Source organism: Phytophthora sojae (genome assembly GCF_000149755.1).
Source record: "Phytophthora sojae unplaced genomic scaffold PHYSOscaffold_1, whole genome shotgun sequence".
Lineage (NCBI taxonomy): Eukaryota > Oomycota > Peronosporomycetes > Peronosporales > Peronosporaceae > Phytophthora > Phytophthora sojae.
The window spans coordinates 8,867,238-8,894,940 of NW_009258115.1; the positions used below are offsets into that span (position 1 = coordinate 8,867,238).

General features: G+C 55.1%; 8 protein-coding genes across 8 annotated transcripts; 4 read left to right on the forward strand and 4 right to left on the reverse strand.

The window, feature by feature from the left end:
• Positions 1-6,429: 6,429 nt before the first annotated feature.
• PHYSODRAFT_246225 (hypothetical protein) lies at positions 6,430-7,065 on the forward strand (the record flags this gene model as incomplete). Its single annotated transcript, XM_009518249.1, has 1 exon — positions 6,430-7,065. The coding sequence occupies one exon, from the start codon at positions 6,430-6,432 to the stop codon at positions 7,063-7,065; it is 636 nt and encodes a 211-aa protein (XP_009516544.1).
• A 1,010-nt stretch (positions 7,066-8,075) lies between these two features.
• Positions 8,076-9,437, reverse strand: PHYSODRAFT_467464 (hypothetical protein; the record flags this gene model as incomplete). Its single annotated transcript, XM_009518250.1, has 1 exon — positions 8,076-9,437. One exon carries the CDS (start codon positions 9,435-9,437, stop codon positions 8,076-8,078), a length of 1,362 nt encoding a protein of 453 aa, XP_009516545.1.
• A 4,609-nt stretch (positions 9,438-14,046) lies between these two features.
• On the forward strand, positions 14,047-14,640 carry PHYSODRAFT_284397 (hypothetical protein). Its single transcript, XM_009518251.1, has one exon. It carries the CDS (start codon positions 14,110-14,112, stop codon positions 14,593-14,595), a length of 486 nt encoding a protein of 161 aa, XP_009516546.1. The 5' UTR covers positions 14,047-14,109; the 3' UTR covers positions 14,596-14,640.
• A 34-nt stretch (positions 14,641-14,674) lies between these two features.
• On the reverse strand, positions 14,675-15,047 carry PHYSODRAFT_309714 (hypothetical protein; the record flags this gene model as incomplete). The annotated part of the gene is made up of 2 exons (XM_009518252.1): positions 14,675-14,902; positions 14,934-15,047. The coding sequence occupies 2 exons, from the start codon at positions 15,045-15,047 to the stop codon at positions 14,675-14,677; spliced, it is 342 nt and encodes a 113-aa protein (XP_009516547.1).
• Positions 15,048-15,275: 228 nt separating this feature from the next.
• PHYSODRAFT_407356 (hypothetical protein) lies at positions 15,276-15,640 on the reverse strand (the record flags this gene model as incomplete). Its single annotated transcript, XM_009518253.1, has 2 exons — positions 15,276-15,439; positions 15,499-15,640. Coding segments are annotated over 2 exons (306 nt in total), but the record flags the coding sequence as incomplete, so codon positions are not given.
• Positions 15,641-17,676: 2,036 nt separating this feature from the next.
• On the forward strand, positions 17,677-21,837 carry PHYSODRAFT_537639 (multidrug resistance protein ABC superfamily). The gene is made up of 4 exons (XM_009518254.1): positions 17,677-20,111; positions 20,174-20,295; positions 20,368-21,558; positions 21,627-21,837. The coding sequence occupies exons 1-4, from the start codon at positions 17,911-17,913 to the stop codon at positions 21,821-21,823; spliced, it is 3,711 nt and encodes a 1,236-aa protein (XP_009516549.1). The 5' UTR covers positions 17,677-17,910; the 3' UTR covers positions 21,824-21,837.
• A 713-nt stretch (positions 21,838-22,550) lies between these two features.
• Positions 22,551-23,279, reverse strand: PHYSODRAFT_294502 (hypothetical protein; the record flags this gene model as incomplete). The annotated part of the gene is made up of 1 exon (XM_009518255.1): positions 22,551-23,279. The coding sequence occupies one exon, from the start codon at positions 23,277-23,279 to the stop codon at positions 22,551-22,553; it is 729 nt and encodes a 242-aa protein (XP_009516550.1).
• Positions 23,280-25,259: 1,980 nt separating this feature from the next.
• Positions 25,260-27,140, forward strand: PHYSODRAFT_349301 (hypothetical protein; the record flags this gene model as incomplete). Its single annotated transcript, XM_009518256.1, has 2 exons — positions 25,260-25,307; positions 25,914-27,140. 2 exons carry the CDS (start codon positions 25,260-25,262, stop codon positions 27,012-27,014), a joined length of 1,149 nt encoding a protein of 382 aa, XP_009516551.1. The 3' UTR covers positions 27,015-27,140.
• Between the last annotated feature and the right edge of the window lie 563 nt (positions 27,141-27,703).

Sequence of the window (27,703 nt, forward strand, 5' to 3'; positions counted from 1 at the left end):
CACGCATCCTTCTCGTGCGTGCGTCGTCGGTATGGATTTCTGGTGGCGTTGGGGTCGCTATAGCAACGACGGGGATTCGTGGAGTGACGTCAATTCGTAAAACTTATCTCCATTTTCGGACCATTCCCATACTCTTCCTGATATTTAATATGAACAATAGTATGGGAATGCAGGACACCCAGCGCTGGTATGTTGGGCCATTTATGCCTGTTAAAATATACTTATATTATAAAAGCTGGTCGAAATGTCTAATCCGACTCGAAATAAGCCGCTTAAAACTCTATTAAGACTTGTATAGTCTTATTTGTTTTAAGGAGGGTTCTTTTAAAAGAAACAATTATTCTCAATTGACTCCAATCTAACTAAGCTCAAAAGTGAGACATATCGCTTTCACCGTTGAGTTCGTTATCAATAAGTCAAAATGCTGACTTCGTTGTAAGAACTTTAACGGAGTTATGCGCACAAGTAGAGACAATTGTTGAATGAGTGATAGCAGCTTATGAAGCTCGTACTTTTGTTCAGACATGAATATGTATGTCAAGCCAAGCACAGGAGCAGCTGAGACGAATCTTGTTGCATTAACAGATTAAAAATGATATGGTGTGTTATGCGAAGCGTGCTCAGATGACAGTCTTCGAAGTGTCTCACTCCAGTTCAAACCACCTTCGGCTCGGGAAGGCTAACGGACCGCTGTGCTTTGAGATTTCGTATTCGCAGTTAAGGAAGCTCGGGCAACGGATGGTACGAGGTGTCAAGCTATATCTAACAAGCGGTTGAAAACATACGTTTGCAAATACATAATTGTAACATGTGATGTCACTGAAGCGCCGTCATCGTGCATTGTCGTATTCACGTAGTAGGAGCACACAACTTGCTAAGGATTCAGAGTCACCAATGTCTTGAGAAAGGGTTTGTCGACCTTGCACAGTGCGGCTGGCATACTTGTTTTCGGTTGGGGACTGCCGTACAGCAGTACAAAAACAATCTGCACTCGCAAAAGCGCTTTGCTGCCGGTGTGTCAGTGCGGCCCACCGCATGCATCAATCCCGAGAACGTCAAAAACACTTCGGTGCTTAGTACATACTTGTTCCTCGCGCCTTGTACGGCTGTCTCTGTCTGCTGCGCACCTGCTGCAGTGCCTGCACCGCTACCACCGCCACCTTAAGAGATGTTGCACGGGTGCGGTTTTGGCATCCGAAACACCACGTAGTCCTCACTCAGGCTGTACGTGCTGCCACAACGCTGTATGGTGTTCACAAACGACGGAGACTGGAACACGGCACCCACGTCCTTCGTCTTGAGGAAGATACCATCCATTGTCCATTCACCACGCATTTCCACATGGTGATACGAATGCCGCTCGCCATCGATGTACAGCTTCAGGTCCTTGTCCTCGAGAAGCTTCGGAGCGATCGGGAGCGATTAGTCTCGATGAGCTTCTTGACAACCTCATCGTCCCCTCTCACCACGCGTAAATCTGTTCTGGAACCGTATTCGCTTTTAGACACCAACTCTCCACGCTCCACCGACTTCCTGGCCACGTTGACCACGGTCAGGTTCGTCTTCGCCACGAAACGAGCTACACTTGGACGTTCGGTCTGCCGGAGCGTAAATGAGCGCCTACGGTTGCTTCTAAAAGCCGTTCAAACCAAGTAGACATTTGCTGAACAATAACTGGAACTATGCTACAGGGTATAAAAAATCTGAACAGCTTAGGCCAAAATTGTTTTTATACGTTCTGGTCGCTTCAATTGCTTTTGTGTGAGTAAACCGGCTTGACCTCATGAAACGTTTCAAAACAAATTAGCACCCTAACGCAAGTTACCTACCAGAACCTGTGTAGCATAATACAAACTCTACATGCGACTAAGTTGAGCTGAATGTTTTTGTATGTCCTGTTTGAAAACCGAATAAGGCGACCACGTGTCTCTTCGCCAATAGAGTATCATAAGGATCGATGAAAGTGTGTGTCGTTGTACTTGTGGCTGTTGGTTCCCAAGTCTTATGCAGCTGGTCGCGGACAAGATCTATCTTAGATAGTGCAGATAGCCTATCTGGACTAAAAATGTTTTGAGTCGCGCTGATCAGACCATTTTATAAAACAGCATGATTTCGGTTTATGATATTTTAGATTAACCAAAAAAAGACATTTCAAAAGGTCTTGACGATATTTCGTTACTTTTAAACCTAAAGGTTCTAAAATGTCTAAGTGTGACACTTATGTATTACAATTTTGTAATCACATATTTTTATCCATTCAAATGCAAAACAAAACAATGAATCGATGCAAGCGAAATAAGATCATATTCGATTGCGTATAATATACCGGATGTATTATATCCAGAGTTAGGCAAATCGTAATTACCCGCTACAAAATCTCCCTCGCCAGGAGAATAGTTGTGGCTCGTGAGTATCTAGTTTTAAATTCTATAAACATATTAGCATCGCCATTGACTCAGTTTTTTATGTCGGAGTCATTTTCCCTATCTTGCAGATGTTAATCCTACGAGAAAATTCTGTCAAATACATTTTTCTTTTTAAAAAAAGAATTTTCAAAAAAATCTGACGCTATCCCGCGAACTGATTTTCATTCTGTAATTGAATGCAAATCCAGTTCGCTCAAATTTATTTCAGTGTCTACCTGTGGTACCACTTTCCGCACTGTTTTTATAAACTTGCGTATAGCGACACACTCTTTGCTTGAATGCTATATCTGCTATACGGGTCTCCCATTTCTCAAACATCATAAAAACCGTTTTTTTTTAAAAACAGCCTTCGTAATTTAAAGGGTCTGATTGTCAAGAAATCTTATAGATTAGTCTATAAAGTAAGCAGTTGTTAATAGAACTACCGTAACGGATCCAGTGCGACACAGTGTCAATTAATAGCCGAGACCTACGCAATTTATATTGGCTGAAAAGTGCTTATACGCCTCTAACGCCTCTAACGGAAAACGCCAATTTGTATACCGCATACTATTGAATTGAACACTTATCAATTTTAGAAATGTATACAAATAGGAGAGGGTATACTACCTAAGTAGATCCGATGCATACAAGTTCTGGATATTTGTTGCGAGCTGGCTACGTACTGCAAAACTACTTTGATGACGCCCTGGCAACTCATATGCCAGTCTTCAAGCCATGGAGACTCCCCTCGGTTGCATGGACAGCGTTATCCCAGCAAGCAGAACTTGACGAAAACCATTTTTTCTTTAGGTATCTTACGGTAATTTTGCGTGAAGCTCCAAAACTGGCAAACGGCACCGAAGACAATTGCCATTTCAAAGATTAAAACGACCGGATCTTGTTTGCCGTATCTGACAAAGTAACTACTTACACTCCTTTCCTTTTTTAAAATATGAAAGGAGTGTAAGTATTTTAAAAAAATAAAAGGTGTGTAAGTATTAAAATAAAAAACGTGTAAGTATTTGACGCCTTGATCATGTGTGATTTTCAATTCTAAGGCATTTCTTAGCAAGTCAGAAGATGTTAACATGCTAATCTTAACATAAACTTTGCTGTTTCGAGAAAATTAGAAAGTACTCAACGTCTGTATGGTTGTTGAGGTATACAAATTGGCGTAGGTACAATAGCTTTGTATACTGATCAAATTCTATCAGATTTGAGAGGAGGTATTCAATTCGGAAAGGGTACGCTATTTGGCGCTATCCGTTATAATCTAATAACGGTGTATGAAATGGCCTTGCTAATGGAAAACCGGTGTCGCACTGGATCCGTTTTTTACGGTACATAATGAACCTATGCCTTGAATATGCTATTCCTCTGGTCTTATGAATTGGTGTCCCTGTGAGTATTGTGAATTCCAGCTAAAATTACCAACAGGGTTCCGTATTAGCGCAAATTTTCGTGATTATTATCCTGCTATTTTGCAGTAGACACCCCATATTATTATTAAATTGATACTGCGATGTTGTCATGCATTGATATTACTACTATTAATATGTATTGTGCTTTGCACCGCTCCCATGGTAAGTTTCCTCGATTTAATATATGTGAGGTCGTTTTAATTTTAAAACGAGCACATAATCCGCCTGTTTATATGACGGTTAAGGGGATGTTTCATCCGAGGGTAGGATAAATGGGGTAACTTTCTCGGCCAACCACAGATCAGCATTTTCTACCCCAGCTGCGAGCTCGGGGCAGCTGGGGTAACCATGGTAACTTTTTCCCTACTGAAACAGATTCAGCCCTGGAATCAAAATAGCCGGGTAGATCCACACAAAATCGTTGGTTAGCACCACAGCCAGCCCTGCATATACTTCCTTACTGCACAGTCAGTCTTCATTTGCAACCATGGAGAACATGCCTGCAGAGCTTCGAGCTTTACTTAGCGGCACAGGGACACCAGCGGCGACCGCCTCTCCCCCTGGTCTCGTTACTCCTGACGACGTTGCCGCGTCGCTTAGTGGTACTACTGAGACTGGCTGTAGCGACGCGCTCCCCGATACGGGCTCTGAGCAAACTCAGACCTCGAAACGAGGCTTGAACTGGACTGCGGACGAGGTTTGTATGATGTGTTTTGCTTGAACAAGTTGCGATTCGATGCTTTAACATTTTGTATGAATCTGCAGACAGTTAAAATGCTGAAGCTTCGCTTTAAGAATTAAGTCCTCCTCCTGAAGTTCGCAAGCCAGCGAGGTACACTAGATATGATGGCGTCGGCGGTCGTGCTTCTGCTGGCGGCGGTGGCCGAGATGCTGGCAGCGGCGGTTGTGCTTCTGCTGGCGATGGTTCGACACTGGTGCTGTATGCTACCAACCAGCTCACTGGCTGTAGCCTCTAGACAGTTATTACTCTTGGAATTCTATAGGTGTTTACAGAAATAGGAGATGAGAGTCAAAAGTTACCCCATTTATCCTACCCTCGGATGAAACATCCCCTAAATCAGGGTGGCAAAAAGTGTGCAAGGCACAATATTAGTTAGTAAGCATATATTGTGCCTTTCACGTATTTTGGCGGGTGACCTGTTAATTCAGGCGGAATTAGAGTCAGAAAAGGGCGATCAACGCTTATTTAGTGCTAATTCTGCCTAGGATTGTGAGCGCTTCCCCTAACATCCGCGATCAGCATTTGAGAGCCAATCGACGGAGATACGAGCAGAATGGCATGGATGGCGGGTAGGAAACCGCCAATCGCTCTGTTTCCGCCTAATGCAGGCTGGACTAGCTTATTCCGCCTTAACTCGGCCTCACCATCGCCGCTCCTAATTCTGCCACGGAGGGACGACCCGGAATTAACATGGGAATTAGCTAACTCGGGGCATAATTAAGGTCGATAACGGATTAGAGTTATGCCAGAATTATCACGGCAGAATAAGTGAAAGGCACAATAATATACAACAACAATATCACCCTCTCAAAGTCGATTGTAGTCTGGCGAAAACACCACGGCGTCGATGCGAATACATGAGAGCACAGATACTCAGCACAAGTATTAATTTGATCAACTCCATGATTTCTAGATGTAGGAAGGGTTCAACAGCTGACGCTTTCTAGGCTAGAAATTCTAATCTAATCCAAGGGACAAACACTGCAGGTCATCGTCGAACGGACGACGAAGCTCTTCAGAGTAGTTGTTCCGTGCACGTGGGAGCCACCCAGCTGAAGTGGTCCGCAACACCAGCGCAATCATTCGTAGACATTACTCTACCACCGCCAAGATTGCTCACACAGTAAATCAGACAGTCATGGCGTCGTTGACATGAGCCAAATCCGTTCAAAGCGTTTGTTCGGGATAGATCATACTTATTCATTCAGACACAGCATTAGCCCCGTTAGACTTTAATATAACGTCGGTAAGTTAAGCTTTGAACCGCTGCAAGGAATCGTAGAGCTGAGCCGTTGCTTCAAATTGATGGTATGGTAGATTGATGCCACTATGGGTAAACCTCATCATGAACCACTTACAGACTCTCCTTCAAGTACTCGAGCGTCTGTACGCTGGCCAAGCGGAGTCGCGACAAGGAGCGCATACTGGAGGCTTATGGTATCTACACGAGCGTCAAGGTGTCGAACCAGGCGCTGGTTGACTTTAAGACCAATATGCTTTTATTTTTATGCGGTTATCACTCAGGGCGAGCTCTGCATCAACCCCGCTGACCGGGCCCACTGGGTACCCGGCGACTACGGCTGTCCTTCTCTGTCATCTCACTCTTAATTTACTTGGTCTACCTACGTTATGCACTGCATACAGGGGACTATCAAATTGAGACTGCCTCGAGCAAAATGATACTAAGCCACCATTTAGAGTTATCGAGATAATCGCGCTTGAAAATTGGCTGCTATTTTTCGTATCTAAGTGAAGTTTCGAGAAAGGGCCCGATTTGTGATTTGAAAACCTGAACTGTCACTAAAGCGAACGCTCCCTCAACACCTCACTCTCAAAGAAGATCTACACCACCGCCGACATGGAAGCCCACCGCTCGACCTCCGAGCTGCCATCGCAGACCTCCAGCGGCCCCGAGTCGTCGCCCGCCGGCACACAGGCTTCCGGCGCTCTCGCGCCACAGTCCGTTGGTGCCTCGGAGCCGCCCGCGTCCCCTCCCTGTCAACACCCCCCTCCTCCCGAGCAGCATACGCCGTACGGGCCCGAGCAGCACGCTTCGGCAGCTCCTGGGCAGCAGCTTGCGCGCACCTCCGATCCGCAGCAGGAGGAGAGTGCCTCCGAGCTGCACGAATCACCGGCGTGCACGCCTTCTCGAACCGATCGGCAGCGCAACCAGAAAAATCGACCCCGCGTGACCTCCCCGCACGTTGCGGCACATGCTGCCAGCGACGTCTCGTCTGAGAGCGAGGAGCCTGATGAAAGCAATGATGATAAAGATTGGAGCACGGCCGAGTCAGCTGAAGAGGATAGAGAGGTGACGAGGGACAGCGAGGGAATCGAAGACGATGAGCAAGCCGAGGAGGTTATAAGTATCAATTTGATCGAGGTTGATATTCACCAGAAGGTGACAGGCCTTATCAGAGCTGATAAGTGTGAGCGTCGCTGCCTTCAGGGAAAGGCTCAAAAGCTGCAGTCTCTGGTTAGTTCAAAAGTGTAGCAATGTACGTCGTCTAGCCCAGCTGATCAATCAATGTGATACTTATGTCCATGCTAATCCAAAATGATATCAATTGACAGCATGTGTTACTAATGTGAAGCATCGCACGAAAGTGAAGTTTTAAGACTATTTCAATGCGAATTTGTGGTGTAAAATTGTACAGCGGATCCAATGATACCCTTCGTTTCTTGGGTAGCCAATAAAAAAATCTTAATTTTGCTCTGGGACGGGAGATAATTTTTTCGCGGGGTCATATCTTTGGCTAATCTAACTGTTAAAAGTTGTGGAGGGCCTCAAAAGATAGCTAAGACGCCCCTCTTTCCAACGAGGTACCTAAATCCCAATTCGTACTTTGGTTGATTAGTATCTTTTTGTTCGACGCGGTCTCAAATATGGATATACATGAGAAGTTTTTCACTCCTCTCTCGTGTGTTTGTCGAGTCGATCAGGTTGGGCTCGCATCTGCTTGTAGCTGCTCGGGGTTGGTGGTTGTGCCTTGGTCATGGCCCAGCCTTTGGCGCCGCTCTTCGAGCCACTCCTCCGCCTTAGCCTGAAGCGCCTCCGCATGCACTCTTGCGTGTTGGCGGCGTCTACTACTTTAAGAATTTAAGACCCATGTGTGCCCCGACGACTTCAGCTAGAACCGCCGTCTCAAGGACGTGCACCAGCACCTGCTCAATGTGGGTCGGGTGCGTGCTGTGTGGCAAGACGCCGCCTTGGAGAATGCTCGACAAGGGGTGTAAGCCGTGCGGACGTCATAGTACAAGTAGATAGCAGTGGCTAGAGCTACCCGTTTGAGCATGCCAAAGAGCGACGGCTTGTCGAAAGCGTTAGGAACTGGAGCAGCGTGTTTCGACTCAGTGCCGATTCGGCAGAGCGCAAGTATTGGCTTACGAAAATTATCGTTCACATTTAACTAGAAATTTGAAGACATAACTTCGGCAAGAAAGTATAGCAGAAAAAATTGTTTGATGAACAATCGCTGGAGCTATGAGGTTTTAGACATCTACTTACTGGTTGAGGAATTTGTACGCAGCGCACCCGTTGTTGGTGGAAACGCCGGACGTGAAGGTGACGCCATCCTTGGTGGTAAAGCCGGAGTTGACCCACATGCCGATGGCCCTGTCTTGGCCCTGCAGCAGGTACATGTTCCGCGTGGCAGGCTCCGCCGTGCCGAAGTAGTGGCAGGCCTTCTCGTAGAAGCCGTAGATGCACGTCGTGTTCTCCTTGAGGCGGTTGTTGATGTGGACGATGCCGTCGCGCACAGTGTTGAGCGCCTCGCAGTCTCCGTCCGAGTCGCCGGTCGAGTAAATCGGCGCCGCGCCCTTGTGCTTCTTCATCAGAATGTTCTTGACGATGGTGGCCTTGCCTGGGCCCCACGTGGTCGGGTAGTTGGCCAGGAGCTCGCCAGTGAACAGGCCCTTGGAGTCGGTCGTGAAGCGACCGCCGTACACGTTGGTTCGCGGCATCAGGTATCCGAGTCCGGCGAGGTTGGCAGCCTCAGCCACGAGGATTTCGGGCGATCCACTGATGACGTACACCGCCACACCAGCCTTACAGAGAGCACGGATAGTTGTCTCTTGGCCACCGAAGACGCGCAGCCCCTTGGAGTAGGACGCCTTGACTGCCACGCTCCCCGTTGACGTGTACGACAAGGATTCGAGCGACTGGGCCAAGTTCCATCGGAGGCTTTCACGAGCGAACGCTTTGATCTCCGTTTCGGTCATGCCAACGAAGAGACGCGGGTACACGACCATTGCGTTGATCAACGAGCACTCGGAGTGGTCGTCGCCGCCGTTCATGAGCTGCAGACTGTAGAGCAGAAATCCGAGCTTGGCTCGGAAGTTGAGGAACTCCGTCGTCTTCTTGATGTCAGCGAGCGTGGTGCTGGCGGTGGCGGTGGTGCCCCCCAATTTGTACGTGGGGGCGATGTAGGCGTCGTACAGCACCTTGTAGTCTTTGGCAGCGTCAGTGAGAACAGTGGCGAATTTCACGCCGGCGCCGTTGACGTCCTTGCCGATGACTGAGTTGGTTCCATCGGGGAAGCACTTGTCGCTGCTGCTGACGTCGTAACCCAGCGCGAAGATGGACTTGAACTCGTCCGGCGAGAAGCGGAAGTTGAGGTTGTCCACCTGGTAGAACATCGTCGTGGCCGATACGTCTCCGAACATTGCCGAGTTGTCCCAGTCGAAGACAGCGTAGGCCTCGCCGGGCTTGCGCACCGAGTTCACGTTGGCCAGCAGACTAGCGACCGCGTTGTTGTTGTAGTCCGGAGCTTCCGCCGCCACGAAATAGTTGGGGGTTTTGGCGTTAGCACTGGAGGCCAGGAGAGCCGTCGCCAACAGTGCTGTTAGTGCGAAGACGCGGGCCATGCTCGGTTGTTGGGCGCTGGCGAACTGTAGCGGGGAAATCTGCAAATGATTAATCTGTCGCGGTCACAGTACAAGCTCGAATCCGTTTTCGACGACCTTTACCGAGGGGCGCAACTTGTTGCCTGCCGGAGGTGCCCCCCGGTAAGGTCGTCGAAAACGGATTCGAGCCTGTGCAGGACAGGCGATGAGGCTACTACCACTGGAAGGTAGCCTCGTCAACTGGCTTGCGATTCTAATTCGTATCGTGGGAGCAAATTATGGCTTAGCAAAGGTGCAGCCAACGGAACCCTCAGTGTTCGTTGAATCCAAAGCCGGAAGCCGGAGGGAGTCTTGACCTTGTTGTTTCGACTGGCCCGAATTACGCCTTCCGCCATCTCCTTAAGCTCTAAACACGACAACTAGAAAGCATTACCACGTACCAATCGCTTGTACGAGGCACCGCTTGTACTACAAGTGTTCTGCGTATAGTAAGCTCAGATGCGTAGAACGTCTTATTAAAGTGTGTTCTCGACGTAGAGGAGCCGATGTCCAGGTAGACGGTCTCATTGAGTAGAATAATCTAATACATGTATCTAGAAGTGCTTCGAGTAGTATTTTCAAATCAGGCGACAACGTTAGCTAGCTAATACAAGAGTATGTATCCGACGGGGTAACTCACACTGTATAGCTTGCGCGAGATGTTGAAAGAGTCCGGTCATACTTCGACGATTTTCTATTCATTAGTTGGTACGCCTCGCTGTGTGTTAATAAATCATATGGCGACAAGTACTGCCGGAACTGGGCACACAGGAGGTTTGAACTGTGTCCATGGGCCCTTCGTCCGGCGTGTGAATGGTGCATATCGCTGTCGTCAGACCGCGCGAAAGTTGTGAAGTGATAAATGTGTGCCCTTCCTGGGTGCCGTTTCGCCCGTTGACGATCGCACTGGGTTGTAAGTGCGGTCGAGAACCCATACGTTATAGTCCCTAACCGGCAGACTCAGGCGGCCACACTAATACGTCGCGGAGTGCCCGCCCGCCGTCATTCGGAATCTGTAGGTCCAATGCTACCTGCCGGCCGCGAAGGTTATTGCTAGTCGAGCTATCGGCTTCCCGAGGCCCGGATCCGGCTCGAGCGAGCTCTGCTGCCCGCGCCCCGCCGCCGACGACGAGTGCAGCAGAATCCGCTCGCGAGCGGAGACCACTCTCCAAGGGACACGATATGCGATCGGAGCCCAGGGGGTTCGAAGTTGCGGCCTCCTCCTCCCCCGACTTCGAGCAACAAGGCGCCCCAAGCGAAGTCAGCATGGATAGTGCGGCGGCCTGCGCTGCGGCAGCGCTGCGCTTTTGGGCGCCGCCGCCGCCGCCGAGAAGCTCGCCTTGGGCTCGGGCCTCTGCCGTCGTGGAGCGTTAGGCAGGATCGCCCGTTACGCGCCAAGTTGAAGCGCGGCCAGCTGCTTTTCGGCCAATCGCGGGCCGAGATCTCGGATCCGACTTCCTGTGCCACGTCAGCGAATAAGAGCGTGTTCGCTACGCAGCTGGAGATGGATATCTGCAGGGAGTTGGTGCATCTCCATCTCCAGCTTGTTCGCTACAACAGAGCGCATCTAGGTAAAAGTAGCCAATCACAGTGCAACTGCAACGACTCGCTCTCCTTCTCCTTACTTTGCTGCTTCTTCGTCGGCCGGGAACACTGTGCCCGAGACACCGGACTCGTGGCAAGACCAAGCTGCCGATGACGCTCCGAGAGCTGCGCCTCCGTTTCCGTCAGCCAGTGGCGACCACCACACCAGGATAGCCATGACGCGCAGCGAAACCTGACTCGATCGCATCCCAGTCCTCTCTCCTCCGTGGAAACGAAATGACAGCCGCCGCCATTGCTCATAAGACGCGCACCACCTCGGTCGTAATCTCCATTACGTAGCTCCGTGACATACCCAATGCACCACCGACCTCTCGGTACCCATCAGTTGAGCCTAAAAAGTAAAGCGCGGCTGCAACTTTCTTCTCAAAGCTATGCTGCCGTACTTTGGCAGCAGCAAACAGAACACCTTGATCTCGTAGTAAACCAGCAATCCGTAGGAAAGTCGGCTTGGTGCAGCGAAGATTGTCTTCAAACCAACTTGCATACGCGGCTGACTGTAGCATGGGCTCAAAGTGCAGTGAGGTCACGGTACGAATCTGTTCCTTAGGGCCTCGTGGCGCATCGTCGGATTCTCAACCAGTGCAGCTTCCTCTTCGTCCATTGTCTGTGCGGCTGAACTGCCTCAATCTCCAGCTACTTTCTCCTTCTCCACCTCTGGGAGCTGGAGAAGGAGACGGGGTAATTCTCCAGTTGTCACGTTGTGAACTAAACTATTTTGACCAATCAAAAGACAAGAAATAGAGTTGATGAGAGGCCATCTCCATCTCCAGCTACCTTGGCGAACACGCTCTAAGAAATATCCAGACACGTTGAAGTCGCCGGCGGGCACTTCAACGGGTGTGTACTACGAGTATCCCTCCGATAGCAGCGCCAGAGCTAGCTCCAGAGCTGCTGCCCCCGCGCTCTGGCAGTGCAGGCTAATATGGAGCTGTGATCGACTCCATCGAAGAGAGAGAGAGTCGAGCCCCGCCGCTTCAGCCGCAATGGGATATCATGTCAACCTCGCCGGGTCTGCCGGCAGCCAGCCAGCCAGCGCCGCTCGTCTGCGGTCTGCATGTGTCGACCAACGGGCTCCGTTACTGGGCGGGGTTCGGGCGAGAGGTTGCGAGGTGGTGGTGACCGAAGGGAAAGGTGCGTGTCTTAGTCGAGGTGGCGCAGGCAGGCGGCGCAGGACTCACCGAGCAGGCAGGCCGGCAGGCAGCGAGGGCGAGGCTGCAATAGCCGCTGGGCTGTCGGCCGCCATGAGTCATGCATGGCTCATGACGGCCAACCTCGCTGCCCTGGCCGTCGCAGCATGGTTGCAGCGGACACGCGCAGCCAGCTGGGCTGCCTGGTCACGACTCGAGCGGTGCCCCCGGCGACATATGGTCGGTCGGCTATCGATAGGCGGGCGAAGAGTTGAGCTTCCTGTCACGCTGCGACTTGGTGCCTTTCGGGGTGTAGACTACCGTAGAGTGCTTGAATCGAGGGCGTTGAGCTTCACGGTCAATACGTGCAGGAAAGAAGAAGGCCGTCAGGCAGGCAGGCAGGCTGCTCGCAGGAAGGATGTTCGTCTCGGCAGCACAGCCGAAAGCTGTTTCGCACAGATGCACGCCGTAGCAGCGCGCTGATCGAGTCGCCAGCGATGAGCGGCGTTGCTATCGCCTTGCGACAGCGAGCGGGCTACTGCTTCGTGGAGAACTCGGCTCGCAGCCCCGCGCGATGCCGCGTCAGCTATCGCTGGCGTGCGCCGCGCACTCCCCCTTGGCCTCCGTATCGCTATTATCGTCGTTGAAAGCGGTGTCGCGTGGGTTGCTGCTGTCTTATCTGCTGCTGCGCTGCGCTGGGCCAAGTCCTCGTTGGCAGCGCGACATGGAGCCTCTGACTACTCCAGCAAGCCTGCTCGCCGCTGTGGAGCTTTTCAGCTCGCTCGACTTCGGGGAGCGGGAGCAAGCCGCAGTTGCTTCCGAGCGCCGCCGCGCCTCAAGTCGAGCAGCGCCTCAGCAATATGATGCATATCAACGCGCTCGTCTGCGTGGTTCAACGTCGATGCCGCGCAGTGCACGGCACGTAGATGAATCTTATTCCCCCGCTCCAGCCAGCCGTAAAGCAAGCAAGCGGCGCCGAAGCCAGCCTAGGCGCGACGCCCGCGACTCACGACGGGCTCCGCTCGCTACACTAAACACGGATGCATCGGCGCACGCCAGTCGAGGCAGACCGCAGGCAGACTGCGATCGTGGTTGCAGCGGTCAGCCTGGTCGCCCCCCCGCCTTGCGCATTGAACGGCGTGGCGTTGGTCACTCGAACGCGAACGGAGCCCACGTGGGCCTTGAAGCCCCCAGTTCTTCGAATCGAAGGCGCCGCCGTCGCGCGCCGCGCGTCACAGGCCTGAGGCGCTGGCCGCGAGGCTCGACAGCCTTCGCCTCGCTTAGGTCGGTCAGTGCGAGCGCCCGGAGCCCAACACGCTGGGCTTTCTCGAACTTACACTGCCTGACAGCGCCGTCGTCGCGCGGTCGAGTTCGCAGTGCTCGTCTGCCTCGAGCTGAGAAACGAGGGCGCCTCAAATCTCGCTCCGCGTGCCTGCCAGCAGCGCCAGCGTGAACAACTGCACCTGCTGCACCACTCGCACTCGCTGCGCTCTCTGGGAAGGCACTTGTTGCTGCACCCGTCTACCATGTGGTATATCATGCTGTGACGAGGCTATTGCACCCATCTATCTGCACCTGCAACCGTCTGGTGCCCGTGTGAACCCGTTCATTAACTCGTATACTACCGTATAGCCGGCTAGTTGAGGAAAGAACATTCGAGAGCCTTCGCCTACGATACTACAACAAGGGCGAACTGTACCGTGGTATGTTATGTACATGTACACCACAAACGGCGCTGAGTTCGCCATGGCCACGGGCTCAGTCAAGTCCGAGAAGCTCCAGTTCATAGCCCCCGTAGGCCTGGGAGAGCTCGACCTTCGAGGGCTGCACCATCGCACAGTACGTGTTTTGCCTCCGTACCGACACTGGTAGTCTCCGGGAGCAGGCAAGCATGCATCACCGCTGTTGCCTCCGCCAATAACATGGTGTCGTGGGCCGCCGCCGCCAAGTACATTGACTCTGCCGCCGCTGCTGGCAAGGACATCACCGCCGCCACCAAGGACGAGTCACTGAGATGTGCTTCAATGTCCAAGTTGCTGAGTGGTGCATGCATGTGTCATCGCTGCTACTACTCACAAGGACATGGTGGCGCAAGCCGCTGCTGCCAAGGCCATGCTGCCGCCGCCACCAACGACGACACCAACGACGAGGAGCTGAGCGGTACCACCAAGTACATCGTCGCTGCCGCCGCTGCCAAGGACACGGTGCTGCGAGTCGCCGTCGCCAAGGACGAGATGTTCGGTGGTTCCAAGGACAAGCTGCTCGGAGGTTCCAATGACCAGATACTCATAGGTTCCGCCGCCAAGGACATGGTGCAGCGAGTCGCCACCATGGACGAGATGCTTAGAGGTACCACGGCCAAGGCAAATACAGTAGAACTATCGCTGAAGAGAATGGTGGACGGGTAATAATACTTCATCAAGATTGAATGCACAACTAGTTCTTTTAGAAGTCGTTGTAGCGCGTAACATGTAAGAAATGCTTTGATTACATGCACATGCAGAGATACCTGTATCGGAGGCACTTCAAGAGATCCTTATCCAGTGCTCCCGTACGCTCCTCCCTGACAAATAGCTCGAACGACACGAGCACGTAAATGCCGCAGTTATAGCTGTCGAACTGGATACCGAGATCGCCGTCTACCCTGCGGATTCTGTAGCGCTTGACCCGTGCGTCAGGAATTATCGCTACTAGCATCTCGGCTACTACTCGCACCTTTGTCAGATATGGAGTCGTACAATAGCACGTCGTTCTTGGTTAGGTCGATCATGATGCAGCACCAGTGGATTCCGCTTGCGTTGATTGGTATCAGCACTTTCTCGTCCGACATGCCAAAGAAAATCTCCCGAATCGTATCCATATTCACGTTCACCTCACCGCGCCGGCCAATTTGAATGTAGGTGGGATCCACAATAACGACAGCATGGTTTGACGCCAAAGGCGCCCAACAAGCAGTCGCAGTGCCCGACCAGCTGCCTCAGTGCCCGACCAGCCGCTGCGGTGCCCGACGGATGCGTGTAGAGCCCGACCGGCGCTAGTGGTGCCCGCTAGACCGAATGGCCGCATAATGGATAGCATACACTTAAAAAATTACAACCATTACCTGTGCTGTGCATCCCGTCTGCCTTGATTCCTGCCGTAGTCGCTTTCCTTGTCCGCGAGACTTGAACTCACCACTGTGTGTACAGACAAGAGTCTTCGCGTAGAAGCCAAAACTGTCAGGTATGGGTGTACCAGACCCGGTTTTGGACTCTTTTTATCTTTGCGTTGCGCTCGGCGGCCGATGTGTTGGTCTGATGCGGAAAATCTACTGGCACATATCGGAGTTAGATCATCGCTTTCATATATTGTAGATACAATGCAAGAACTTGCTTGATAGGACCGAGACTGATACTCATTGATGTACAACTCGAACGCTTTCCAGGAACTGAACTGGGTCTCCTCCAGTGGGGGTCCTGTGTCGCCGTGTGAGCTACTTAGATCATGACTCGGGTCTAACGTAACGACGCGGTCCGAGAGAGAGCATCCTGTCGCGTCGTCAGCATCAAGGTCAGCTTCGGCGTCATTTGGCGCCCCGGATGGCCGTCGCTTTTCCCCCAGAACACAAGTAGCCATGCTTGCACGGCGAAGGGGGGGGGGGTCAAATGCTTGAGCCCGCTGCAGATTTATGAATGGGTGGTTGGAGATAGAAAGTATACCGTATACGAAGTTCGGATGGATCTCAAAACCGTGGTTAGGGCACTTGAGCGGACGATTCAAAAGATGACGCCAGTAGACGGGTGCACCAACCACTCTCCTCTGGGAAAACAGCACGCATCCAGTTCTTGTTTCACGTGGCTCTCAGATGCGCCAGCGTGGCGTGTCGTGTGGCCCGAGAGATTCCAACCCGCGACGATGCTCCGTGCTCGCTACCGCGAACTGCAACCTTCCTCAAACGAGGGCAAAAGCATTGCACCTCCGCTCCACCGTCATCCAGGCCGCGCTGATTGAGAATCAAGCGTGACAGACTGACAGGCCGGACTGAGGTCGGAGCGCTGGACGCCGCGGAGCCAGCCGCAGCGCAGCGTAGCAGCAACGGCCATCAGGTCAACGCGGAGCAAATTGGTCCAAATTGGTCCTCGTGTGGTTGTAGCAGACGAGCTCGGAGCAGCAGCGGAGAGCTGCACCACTCGAGGGAGCAGCGTGCACTGTACACGCCGTGCAGTGCGTGCCCAGCATGGAAAGATAGCGAAGCATGGCCTACCTCATAGGCTCAGCAATCGGCCGACTTTCATATAGCGGACACTTCAACTTGAAGTTGGCAGAGTGATTGTCAACTGTTCACAGTAGCTACGATTTAACCTGAGTGCTTTTAACTGAACTTCGGCGCGAGCTTCAGGTGGACAACTTCGCTGCTGTACACCAGGACTGGGCCGCCCGGGACGCTGACCCACTGATCTTTCACACGCAGGCCTTCACGGCTGCGCTTTCACCTCTTGCAGCGGTATGAATTTCTCGACTACAGCCCTGCATCCAGGCGTGAGAACCGATTGACACCGTCGCTGAAGTCGACAAGGAATGGAGCATGTTGTACCCTACCTCACCACGATCGGTGTGACTCTCTTAATCGTTCATGAGCCCCCCCCAGGCCGCCTCGATGCAGTATAAAGGCCGTGACCTGAACGACTCGAGAGCAGGAAGGACGGCCATTCCCGGCCGGCGGAGTCCCCGGACACATCGTCGATACAGGGCATGGCGTGACGGCAACTCAATCCGAGCAGTCCAAACGGCATTTAGGATCGACGTACCCACAACCACAACGTGTGCGTAGATGTCCAAAACCGTAAGTGTGTCTTGCGAGGCGACCGAAATTGAGTGCATTGTTGTTAGCCATCAAGACGACGTACGGGCTCGGATGAAGCTCGCTCGTATTCTCTCGTCATCCGTGAATTTTGCAGCAGCAAAGCAGTCGAACACAGCCGGATATTACCGGCGTGCATGTGGTAGTTGATGCCCTTGAGCGGGGCGTTGGAGTTCGTCGTGGACTCGGCCCCCGCTTTCTCCAGCGAATAACGGGAGGCGGACTGATCATCCAAGCCGATAGGTAGTTTTCCCACATGTGGAAGCGGTCTAGATTCGTCTCTCGAAACCACTGCAGCTCGTGCGAATACAGTGCCACATCGTCGTCGCGAAGTTATTGCAGCACCATGAGCCATGAGCAGACACGTTATAGCCGTCGTAGAAGCTCGGATCACATCTTCATCGGGAGATTGGGTCAGAAGGAGAGGTGCACGGTTTGGTATCCCCCCATGCAGGAGCAGTCTCACTCTAGTACCCGGGCATCTCGGTGGAGCTGAGCCAAACCAACGTAATCTCCAACGCTCACATTTCTCCGCTTCTGCTTTATGATTGGTCAATGACGTTGAAGATATCGTTGTGTATTTTCGACCAATGGTTTCCGCCCATTCATCATGGATTCACTTTCACAACGTCTCTACCGAGACAACATGGCGCAGGGGGAGGCGTCGCCGCTGCTGCCCCTGCACTCGGCGGCGGAGGCGACCAGGCAGGCGCATGCAGCGCGCCAGCTCAAGCAGAGGGAGGAGTCTCCGGGCGCGCGCGCCTCGTGGCTGTCGCGCGTCACCTTCAGCTGGCTGGGGCCGCTTCTGTCGCAGGGCGCGGCGCGGCCGCTGCAGGCCGACGACCTCTGGGCGCTGCAGCCCGAGGACGACACGGAGAGAGTGATGGTCAGTCTGAAGCAAGCGGTGAATAACAGCCAATCGCTGTGGACCGCCATCCGCTGCGCGTTCGGCTTCAACATGTACGTGGCGGGCGCGTGCAAGCTGGCCGGCGACTGCTGCGGCTTCGTGGGACCCATCTGCATCAACGCCCTGATCAAGTACGTGGAGGACCCCGCGAGCGCGCTCTTCTCCTCCGCGCACTATGGCTACGTCCTCAGTGGCACGCTGTTCGTGGCCTCCGTGCTGCAGACGCTGTGTCTGCACCAGCACCACCACCTCGTCATCCGAGAGGCCATCCGCGTGCGCTCGGCGCTCACCATGCTGGTGTACGACAAGTCGCTGCAGCTGTCGTCGCAGACGAAGAGCACGCTGGGCTCGGGGCGGATCCTCAACATGGCTACAATCGACGCCAACCGGATCCTCGAGCTGTTCTACATGATCCACTACTCGTGGGCGGCCCCCGTGCAGTTGGCCACCGGCATGCTGCTGCTGGTGCATTACCTGGGCACGGCGTCCTTTGCGGGCGTGCTGATCATGATTGTGCTGCTACCGACGAGTGCGGCGCTGTCGTCGCAGGCGGCGAACATCTCCAAGAAGATGCTGGAGTGCACGGACAAACGCCTCAAGTTCTTGACGGAGCTGTTCCAGCACATCCGCGTCATCAAGTTTTACGCGTGGGAGAGCGAGATGCTCGGCCAGGTGGACGCGATCCGCACCAAAGAGCTCCATTTCCTCAAGAAAGTGATCCTCTGGAACGCGTATGGGAGGGTCATTCTGCAGGCGGGACCCGTGCTGGTGTCGTTCGGAACCTTTGCAGCGTATTCCTACCTTCAAAGCGAGCCACTGACGGCGGACAAGGCGTTCACCGCGATTACGCTGTTCAGCATTTTCCGTCTGCCACTGATGGCGCTTCCCCAAGTGTTTTCGCTTATCTTCCAAGCCAACGTGTCGATCAAGCGCCTCGAGTCATTTCTCTACCTTGAGGAGCACCGACGCAGTCCAATGTCCCTGTCGGCTTCCTTTATCTCGGACCCATCGTTTGAAATTCGGCATGCCACATTTAAGTGGTCAAGCGAAGGCCATGAACTGAACGGAGGTGCTGCCAACGCTGTGGCTGAAAAGGAAACTCCGGCCGCACAGCTGTCCAACATTACAGTTTCGATACCCAAAGGCAAGCTGACCCTCGTCGTTGGCGCGGTTGGAAGTGGGAAGTCAACATTACTAGCGACTTTGCTGGGCGAGCTGCAGCCTGAATACGGTGTAGTTCGCATTCCGTCAAGGTATGTGTCGTATGCTGCGCAAACGCCGTACTTGATCAATGCCAGTGTGCAGGATAACATTCTATTTGGAGCCCCACTGGATACAGCCCGCCTTCATCGAGTGATCAAGAGTTGCGAGCTGGAGAATGAACTTGTGCGGCTACCTAACGGCTTTCAAAGCGAAATTGGCGAGAATGGTGTGACGCTTAGTGGAGGGCAGAAGCAGCGTCTCTCAATTGCTCGAGCTGTGTACTCGAAAGACCAGGAGCTTTACGTATTTGACGACTCTCTTTCGGCGTTGGACGCGCATGTGGCTACGCGTCTTTTCGACCAGTGTTTCAACGAGTCAACAGACGGTCTTCTGGGTGAACACACGCGCGTACTCAGCACTCACTCACTGCAGTTCGCGCACTTGGCGGACTGGATCGTCGTCATGGATAACATGCGAGTCGCTGAGATGGGGACATTTGAGGAGCTAACACAAGTCACGCCAAATGGAAAATTTGCCAAGATGTTGAATTCATTTAAGCGGGCTAATGATGACGCATCTGTCGGGAACGAGGCTAGCGCTGGGGACCAAGTGGAAACCTTGGACATCTCCCGATCGAAGTCACGATCAAGTTCGAGCGTGAGCGAAGAAGCTGCCGCTGCTGGTAGTGGTGTCCTAATTCAGGATGAAGAGAAAACGGAGGGGAACTTGTCCTGGAGCGTGCATTCGTCTTACTTCGTGTCATGTGGAACTATTTCGATTGTTGGGGCACTTGCCCTCCTGTTTGCAACGCAAGTGTCGTCCGTCTCAACGGATTTGTGGCTGACCAACTGGACCAATTCTAAACCGACTGGTGCGGACTTGACGTTTTATCTCACGGTATACGCTTACCTCGGTCTGAGCACTATCGTGCTCGGTTTCGTGGGAGATCTCTGCTGTCGATATGCAGGACTCAGGTACGCACTGGTTGTAGGTCTACTTTGTAATTATTTTTCTGGACTAACGTGACCGTGTTTAGTGCATCAAAACGTATTCATCACACTCTGCTGCACCATGTCATCAAGGGGACGATGCGCTTCTTCGATACGACTCCTGTTGGTCGAATTCTCAATCGATTTTCAAATGACATGAACACGATCGGTAAGACGGGGTTCTTTTTCAACTGAATTACTGAGAACTAATCGTTGTCCTCTTCTATCCTATCCGTGGCAGATCAAAAACTAAACACTGCCATCGTGCAATTTGTGACCATGCTTCTTGCACTTTTGAGCATGTTGGCAATCCAGAGCTCAACGGCACCTATCCTGTTGGTTCTGCTGGTACCAGTGTTCATATGTTATGTCGCTTATCAGAGGTTTTACGGGAAGTCATGTCGAGAATTACAGCGGCTAGACAACATTTCCAAAAGTCCTGTGTACGCTCATTTCACGCAGACGCTGAATGGATTGGTGACGATTAGGACCTTCGAAATGGTCGAACAGAGTCAGCATATGCAGGCGCTGAAGATTAACGAGAACACCAAGGCTTTCCTACTGCTGAACCTGATCAACCGCTGGCTAGGCGTTCGCTTGGAGTTTCTTGGGGCAGTGATAACGTTCGCAGTTGCGTTCTTCGTCAGTCGCGACCACGCAGTGCTCTCAAGTGCCATGGCTGGTCTGCTGCTGAGCTACTCGCAGAACATGACATCGCTGCTCAACTGGATCATTCGGAACAACGTTGATATGGAGAACATGATGAACAGTGTTGAACGCACAGACGAGTATTGCCGCGTCGATACGGAGCCGGTCACACTACTAGCACACCACTACGAGCGCTATACTACCCCCAAGTCGCGCACCTTACAGCTGCGGCCGCATTGGCCTGAACATGGCAAGATCAATTTCGTCAACGTTTGCGTGAAATACGACCCGCTCGCTCCTCCGGTTCTTCATGGCATTTCGTTCACTGTGAAGGGTGGTGAGAAAGTTGGAATATGTGGCCGCACAGGCGCTGGCAAGAGTTCACTCCTTCTTGCACTCTTTCGCATGGTGTCCTTCGATAGCGGGGTTGGCGGTGGAAGCATCTGCATCGACGAAGTGTCAACGACCGCCCTCACATTGACTGAGTTGCGCTCCCGAATGGCCATCATCCCACAAGATCCGGTACTTTTCGCAGCAAGCGTGCGGTTCAATCTAGATCCGACAGGACAGGCGAGTGACAATGAGTTGTGGAGTGCGATCCGCAAGTCTCGCTTGGAAACCTTCATCAAGGGCCTACCTGGCGGCCTCGACGCTGAGGTATTGGAAGGCGGTGATAACTTCAGCGTCGGTGAGCGGCAGCTGATCTGTCTGGGGCGTGCTATATTGCGCAACTCCAAGATTTTGTGCCTGGATGAAGCCACCGCCTCCATGGACCACTCCACAGGTAAGAGGGCTTGCAAACATACTTGTTATGCAGTGGTAACTTTGCTCACCGTACTTTCGATTTTGCAGACGAGTTCATTCAAGCTTCCATTCGCAGAGAGTTCGCGGAAGCAACGGTGTTGACGATCGCTCACAGAGTGGACACGATTTTAGACTACGACAAGATCCTCGTTTTGAAGCAAGGCCACATTGTAGAGTTTGGACCACCCGCGGTGCTGCGTAGTAAGCCGAACGGAGAGTTTGCGAGCATGCTGCAGAAACCGTGATGGATGTTTCACGCTCAAATTGAAGCTCACTTTGTCAGTTTTCTTTTCCTCCCGATTGGATTTGAGCTTACTGTGCCAGCCGCCCGGGCGGTCCAGTCCTGGTGTACTGCAACGAAGTGACGCGGCGCGTCCGAGTTAAATCCACGCATGTTAAATCGTAGCTACTGTGAACAGTTGACAATCACTCTGCCAACTTCAAGTTGAAGTGTCCGCTATATGAAAGTCGGCCGATGTGCTGAGCCTATGAGATGCTGACGGCCAGGCCAGTCTTCGCTATCGTTCCATGCTGGGCACGCACTGCTCGCTGCTCCCTCGAGTGGTGCAGCTCTCCGCTGCTGCTCCGAGCTCGTCTGCTACAACCACACGAGGACCAAATTGGACCAATTTGCTCCGCGTTGACCTGATGGCCGTTGCTGCTACGCTGCGCTGCGGCTGGCTCCGCGGCGTCCAGCGCTCCGACCTCAGTCCGGCCTGTCAGTCTGTCACGCTTGATTCTCGATCAGCGCGGCCTGGATGACGGTGGAGCGGAGGTGCAATGCTTTTGCCCTCGTTTGAGGAAGGTTGCAGTTCGCGGTAGCGAGCACGGAGCATCGTCGCGGGTTGCAATCTCTCGGGCCACACGCCACGCCACGCTGGCGCATCTGAGAGTCACGTGAAACAAAAACTGGATGCGTGCTGTTTTTCCAGAGAGCGCAGCGAGTGCGAGTGGTGCAGCAGGTGCAGTTGTTCACGCTGGCGCTGCTGGCAGGCACGCGGAGCGAGATTTGAGGCGCCCTCGTTTCTCAGCTCGAGGCAGACGAGCACTGCGAACTCGACCGCGCGACGACGGCGCTGTCAGGCAGTGTAAGTTCGAGAAAGCCCAGCGTGTTGGGCTCCGGGCGCTCGCACTGACCGACCTAAGCGAGGCGAAGGCTGTCGAGCCTCGCGGCCAGCGCCTCAGGCCTGTGACGCGCGGCGCGCGACGGCGGCGCCTTCGATTCGAAGAACTGGGGGCTTCAAGGCCCACGTGGGCTCCGTTCGCGTTCGAGTGACCAACGCCACGCCGTTCAATGCGCAAGGCGGGGGGGCGACCAGGCTGACCGCTGCAACCACGATCGCAGTCTGCCTGCGGTCTGCCTCGACTGGCGTGCGCCGATGCATCCGTGTTTAGTGTAGCGAGCGGAGCCCGTCGTGAGTCGCGGGCGTCGCGCCTAGGCTGGCTTCGGCGCCGCTTGCTTGCTTTACGGCTGGCTGGAGCGGGGGAATAAGATTCATCTACGTGCCGTGCACTGCGCGGCATCGACGTTGAACCACGCAGACGAGCGCGTTGATATGCATCATATTGCTGAGGCGCTGCTCGACTTGAGGCGCGGCGGCGCTCGGAAGCAACTGCGGCTTGCTCCCGCTCCCCGAAGTCGAGCGAGCTGAAAAGCTCCACAGCGGCGAGCAGGCTTGCTGGAGTAGTCAGAGGCTCCATGTCGCGCTGCCAACGAGGACTTGGCCCAGCGCAGCGCAGCAGCAGATAAGACAGCAGCAACCCACGCGACACCGCTTTCAACGACGATAATAGCGATACGGAGGCCAAGGGGGAGTGCGCGGCGCACGCCAGCGATAGCTGACGCGGCATCGCGCGGGGATGCGAGCCGAGTTCTCCACGAAGCAGTAGCCCGCTCGCTGTCGCAAGGCGATAGCAACGCCGCTCATCGCTGGCGACTCGATCAGCGCGCTGCTACGGCGTGCATCTGTGCGAAACAGCTTTCGGCTGTGCTGCCGAGACGAACATCCTTCCTGCGAGCAGCCTGCCTGCCTGCCTGACGGCCTTCTTCTTTCCTGCACGTATTGACCGTGAAGCTCAACGCCCTCGATTCAAGCACTCTACGGTAGTCTACACCCCGAAAGGCACCAAGTCGCAGCGTGACAGGAAGCTCAACTCTTCGCCCGCCTATCGATAGCCGACCGACCATATGTCGCCGGGGGCACCGCTCGAGTCGTGACCAGGCAGCCCAGCTGGCTGCGCGTGTCCGCTGCAACCATGCTGCGACGGCCAGGGCAGCGAGGTTGGCCGTCATGAGCCATGCATGACTCATGGCGGCCGACAGCCCAGCGGCTATTGCAGCCTCGCCCTCGCTGCCTGCCGGCCTGCCTGCTCGGTGAGTCCTGCGCCGCCTGCCTGCGCCACCTCGACTAAGACACGCACCTTTCCCTTCGGTCACCACCACCTCGCAACCTCTCGCCCGAACCCCGCCCAGTAACGGAGCCCGTCGGTCGACACATGCAGACCGCAGACGAGCGGCGCTGGCTGGCTGGCTGCCGGCAGACCCGGCGAGGTTGACATGATATCCCATTGCGGCTGAAGCGGCGGGGCTCGACTCTCTCTCTCTTCGATGGAGTCGATCACAGCTCCATATTAGCCTGCACTGCCAGAGCGCGGGGGCAGCAGCTCTGGAGCTAGCTCTGGCGCTGCTATCGGAGGGATACTCGTAGTACACACCCGTTGAAGTGCCCGCCGGCGACTTCAACGTGTCTGGATTTTTCTTATTCGCTGACGTGGCACAGGAAGTCGGATCCGAGATCTCGGCCCGCGATTGGCCGAAAAGCAGCTGGCCGCGCTTCAACTTGGCGCGTAACGGGCGATCCTGCCTAACGCTCCACGACGGCAGAGGCCCGAGCCCAAGGCGAGCTTCTCGGCGGCGGCGGCGCCCAAAAGCGCAGCGCTGCCGCAGCGCAGGCCGCCGCACTATCCATGCTGACTTCGCTTGGGGCGCCTTGTTGCTCGAAGTCGGGGGAGGAGGAGGCCGCAACTTCGAACCCCCTGGGCTCCGATCGCATATCGTGTCCCTTGGAGAGTGGTCTCCGCTCGCGAGCGGATTCTGCTGCACTCGTCGTCGTCGGCGGGGCGCGGGCAGCAGAGCTCGCTCGAGCCGGATCCGGGCCTCGGGAAGCCGATAGCTCGACTAGCAATAACCTTCGCGGCCGGCAGCACCTAGCAGCAGTGCTGGACCGGCAGAATCTGCCGTCACCGCCAGGTAAAGCGACGGCGGGCTTCCTGCGACAAGATAGCGTGCCTATGGGCACCGCTTCTGGCTACCCGATGTACCTCTGCATGCTGCGCCCTGTGTGCGCGCAACCCCCCTGTCTGATGATGGAGCAATAGCACTAACGCCATTAGGCAGCGGCCACCACGGCTATCTCGAGATCGCAGCAGCCAGCTTCCCGCCGAGTCGCGGCGAGCGACGACGCGGGGAGAAGCCCAGCGACGACGGCCAGCCCAGCAGCGCAGCGACGACACCGACACGGAGGGCTCAAGCCAGAGTGTGTACGATCGGCAGGTCCGAGATTGCGTGCGAGGACCAAAAAAAGGTCGACCGCTGGCCCTTCTGCCCCCGCCGTGTATCGCTGCGCGGCCCGCTTGAAGCTGCACCAGCTGCGGCTCACCACGAGCGACAGAATAAGCTCGATGGCTTCCGGCCCGCGGGCCGCAACGCGGCTGGACCGAAGGCCCGGAGTGTCGAGCGGCGGCGGCGGACGTATTTCGTGGCGCCACTGCGCTCGCGCACGCCCACGCTGACTTCCGGGGGCGCCGCAACGGCTTCTGTTTTGGGTCCTGCGAGCGGAGACTCTGGCCCAACATTAGTCCGTTCGGCGACAAAGATGGGCGCGTAGAGTCGGACAGATCAGGCCTCGCGAAGCATAGCGCTAACGTTCGATTGGAAAGGGACTATTTCGCCATACTGGGGCCGAGTGCGCGCGCGCTGAGGCAGGCCCAAAACGGCCTGAATTGCGATTTGGTCCGGGGCTAGGGCTCTGGCGTGCCCTTGGGCGCTGATGCGTGCCGCCCGCAGGTGAACGCCTCATTCGCCGATTACCTGCGCACGACCCCCAGCCCAGCTGGATTCGTCTGTCGGGACTCGAAGCCGCGTCCATTTCCCATTTAGCCAGTCAGCCCCGCGTCGGTCGGTCCTGCACTACTGCAGCGTAGCGACCCCCCCCGACTGCGGCCACCCACCTCTGGCCCCCCACTGTGTCGTTCGCGCGGCAGCTCTTCGCAAAGGAAGGGCCGGCCCCGCGCACGCGCGCCACCACCATCGACGCCGCGCCGCGCCACCCCCAGGAGGAGATCGGAGAGCGCTGGGGCGCGCGCCTCGCTCGCCTCGGGCTGCTGCTGGTGCACTGCCTGCTGCGGCCGTTCCTCGCTTCCGAGGCCGCCCCGCACCTCGCCGCGGACTCGCGGTCAATGCGCCCGCTGCCCGCGTCTTCGACCTCCTCCTCCCCCTCCCCCTCACCAGTGTCGCCCCACAAGGCGCTGGCCGCCGCCGTGCTGCAGCGCCTCTCCATGGACCTGCCCGCCGCCTCGGGCAGCAGCGACAGCCCCACCAACAGCAGCAGCGAGCCGTCCCCGCAGGCGGCGTACGCCAAGCCCAAGTCGCTGCTGCAGCTCGAGACCAAGCGCGCGCCGTCGCCGCCGCCGTCCCCCAAGTCGAGGATGGTCCTCCAGCAGCAGCAGCCGCCGCAGGCCCCCGAAGAACAGGAACCACAGCAGCAACAGCAACAGACAGAAGAAGACACCGCTAGCAGCGACGCCGCTGAACAGGAGCGCGACGAGCTGGACGAGCTCCAGCAGACGCTGCTGCGCAAGTCCACGGGTTCCGTCGCCATCATGACGCGGCAGCAGGAGGCGCTGGACCACCGGAGACACACGTTCAGCGCCATGACGGCCGACGGCCGCGCCAACATGCGGCGGCGCAGCTACGACCTGACGGCGCAGTTCGGCAGCACGTTCCCGCCCAGCTCGCCGCCGCAGCAGTCGCTGCCGCACTCGTTCAAGGCGCACCACCACCTGCAGCACCTGCGCGTGTACGGCAAGAGCTCGGGCCCGGCCAAGCTCATCAGCGAGTGCCACGAGGAGGGCGCACCCCTCGTGGCCTTCGTGACGCCCAACCCGGACACGGTCTGGACGCGCGGCAAGCCCGTGCAGGTCGAGTGGAAGGTGCTGGACGCCGGCGTGCACAAGCTCTGCATCGAGCTGCTGGAGGACGGCCTGAGCGCCACGACGCTCATCGCCAGGGAGGCCCCCAACACGGGCTTCTTCACGTACCACAAGGTGCCGTGGGGCATGGAGTCGGGCTCCAAGTACTTCCTGCGCGTGTCGGCGGCCGACGCGCCCGAGCGCTACCGCACGAGCAGTTTCTTCCAGATCAGCTCGGCCCCTTGACGCGCCGCAGCCCCCTCCCCTATAAAGAAGTTGGCGTGGAGTCGAACGAAGAGTAGCACGAAAGTTAGGAGACAAAGTAGTATGTGAAAGTCTTTATTTAATGTTTAATTGGCCGAAGTCCATCGCAAGCAACGTGTGAACAAACGTGTGAAGGAAACAAGGAGTTGGTTTGGTTGGTCGTGTTTGTCCTTTGGGTCGTTGCCGCCGTGGGCGGAACACGGCGCGTGTTCGAAGACATGGGAAGCTGCACCGGGTACGTCGGAAGTTCGAGAGGCACGCTGCTCTGATACGCGCGCACGTACCGAGTGGCGTGGGGGGTTCGCTCGGCTGCAGAATCTGGTTGAGCCTGCTTGGGTCAAGATAACGCCGATGCCGCGGCCTGGCGAACGTGGCGCGCACCTGGGCCTTTCGACCAGACAAAGGCGTGGATTTTGAGGCCGAGCGGATGGAGCGAGGCGGTGATCGGCGACGCCATCCCGCAGCCCGCAGCCCGCAGCAGCGTTGCATGGACGCTTCGTCTTCTCAGCTCCGAGCCAACGCGGCGGATTTTCCCGGGCGGATCCTTGAAGTGCATAGATCGACCCGGGCGCGGCTGTACATGTCCATGCAGGTTGGACTGGCGCTCGATTCTTCAGTGCATCAATCCCGCCCTTGTGTACATGTAGTGGAGGCTCTCGCTATATACATAC

Bases quoted from the DNA above. Each gene is read 5' to 3' on its own strand.
- PHYSODRAFT_537639 (XM_009518254.1), top strand. From the start codon at position 17,911: ATGGTCAGTCTGAAGCAAGCGGTGAATAACAGCCAATCGCTGTGGACC. The intron at 20,296-20,367 runs GTAAGACGGGGT...TATCCGTGGCAG, and splicing joins AAATGACATGAACACGATCG to ATCAAAAACTAAACACTGCC. The intron at 21,559-21,626 runs GTAAGAGGGCTT...TCGATTTTGCAG, and splicing joins CTCCATGGACCACTCCACAG to ACGAGTTCATTCAAGCTTCC.
- PHYSODRAFT_284397 (XM_009518251.1), top strand. From the start codon at position 14,110: ATGGTGTCGTGGGCCGCCGCCGCCAAGTACATTGACTCTGCCGCCGCT.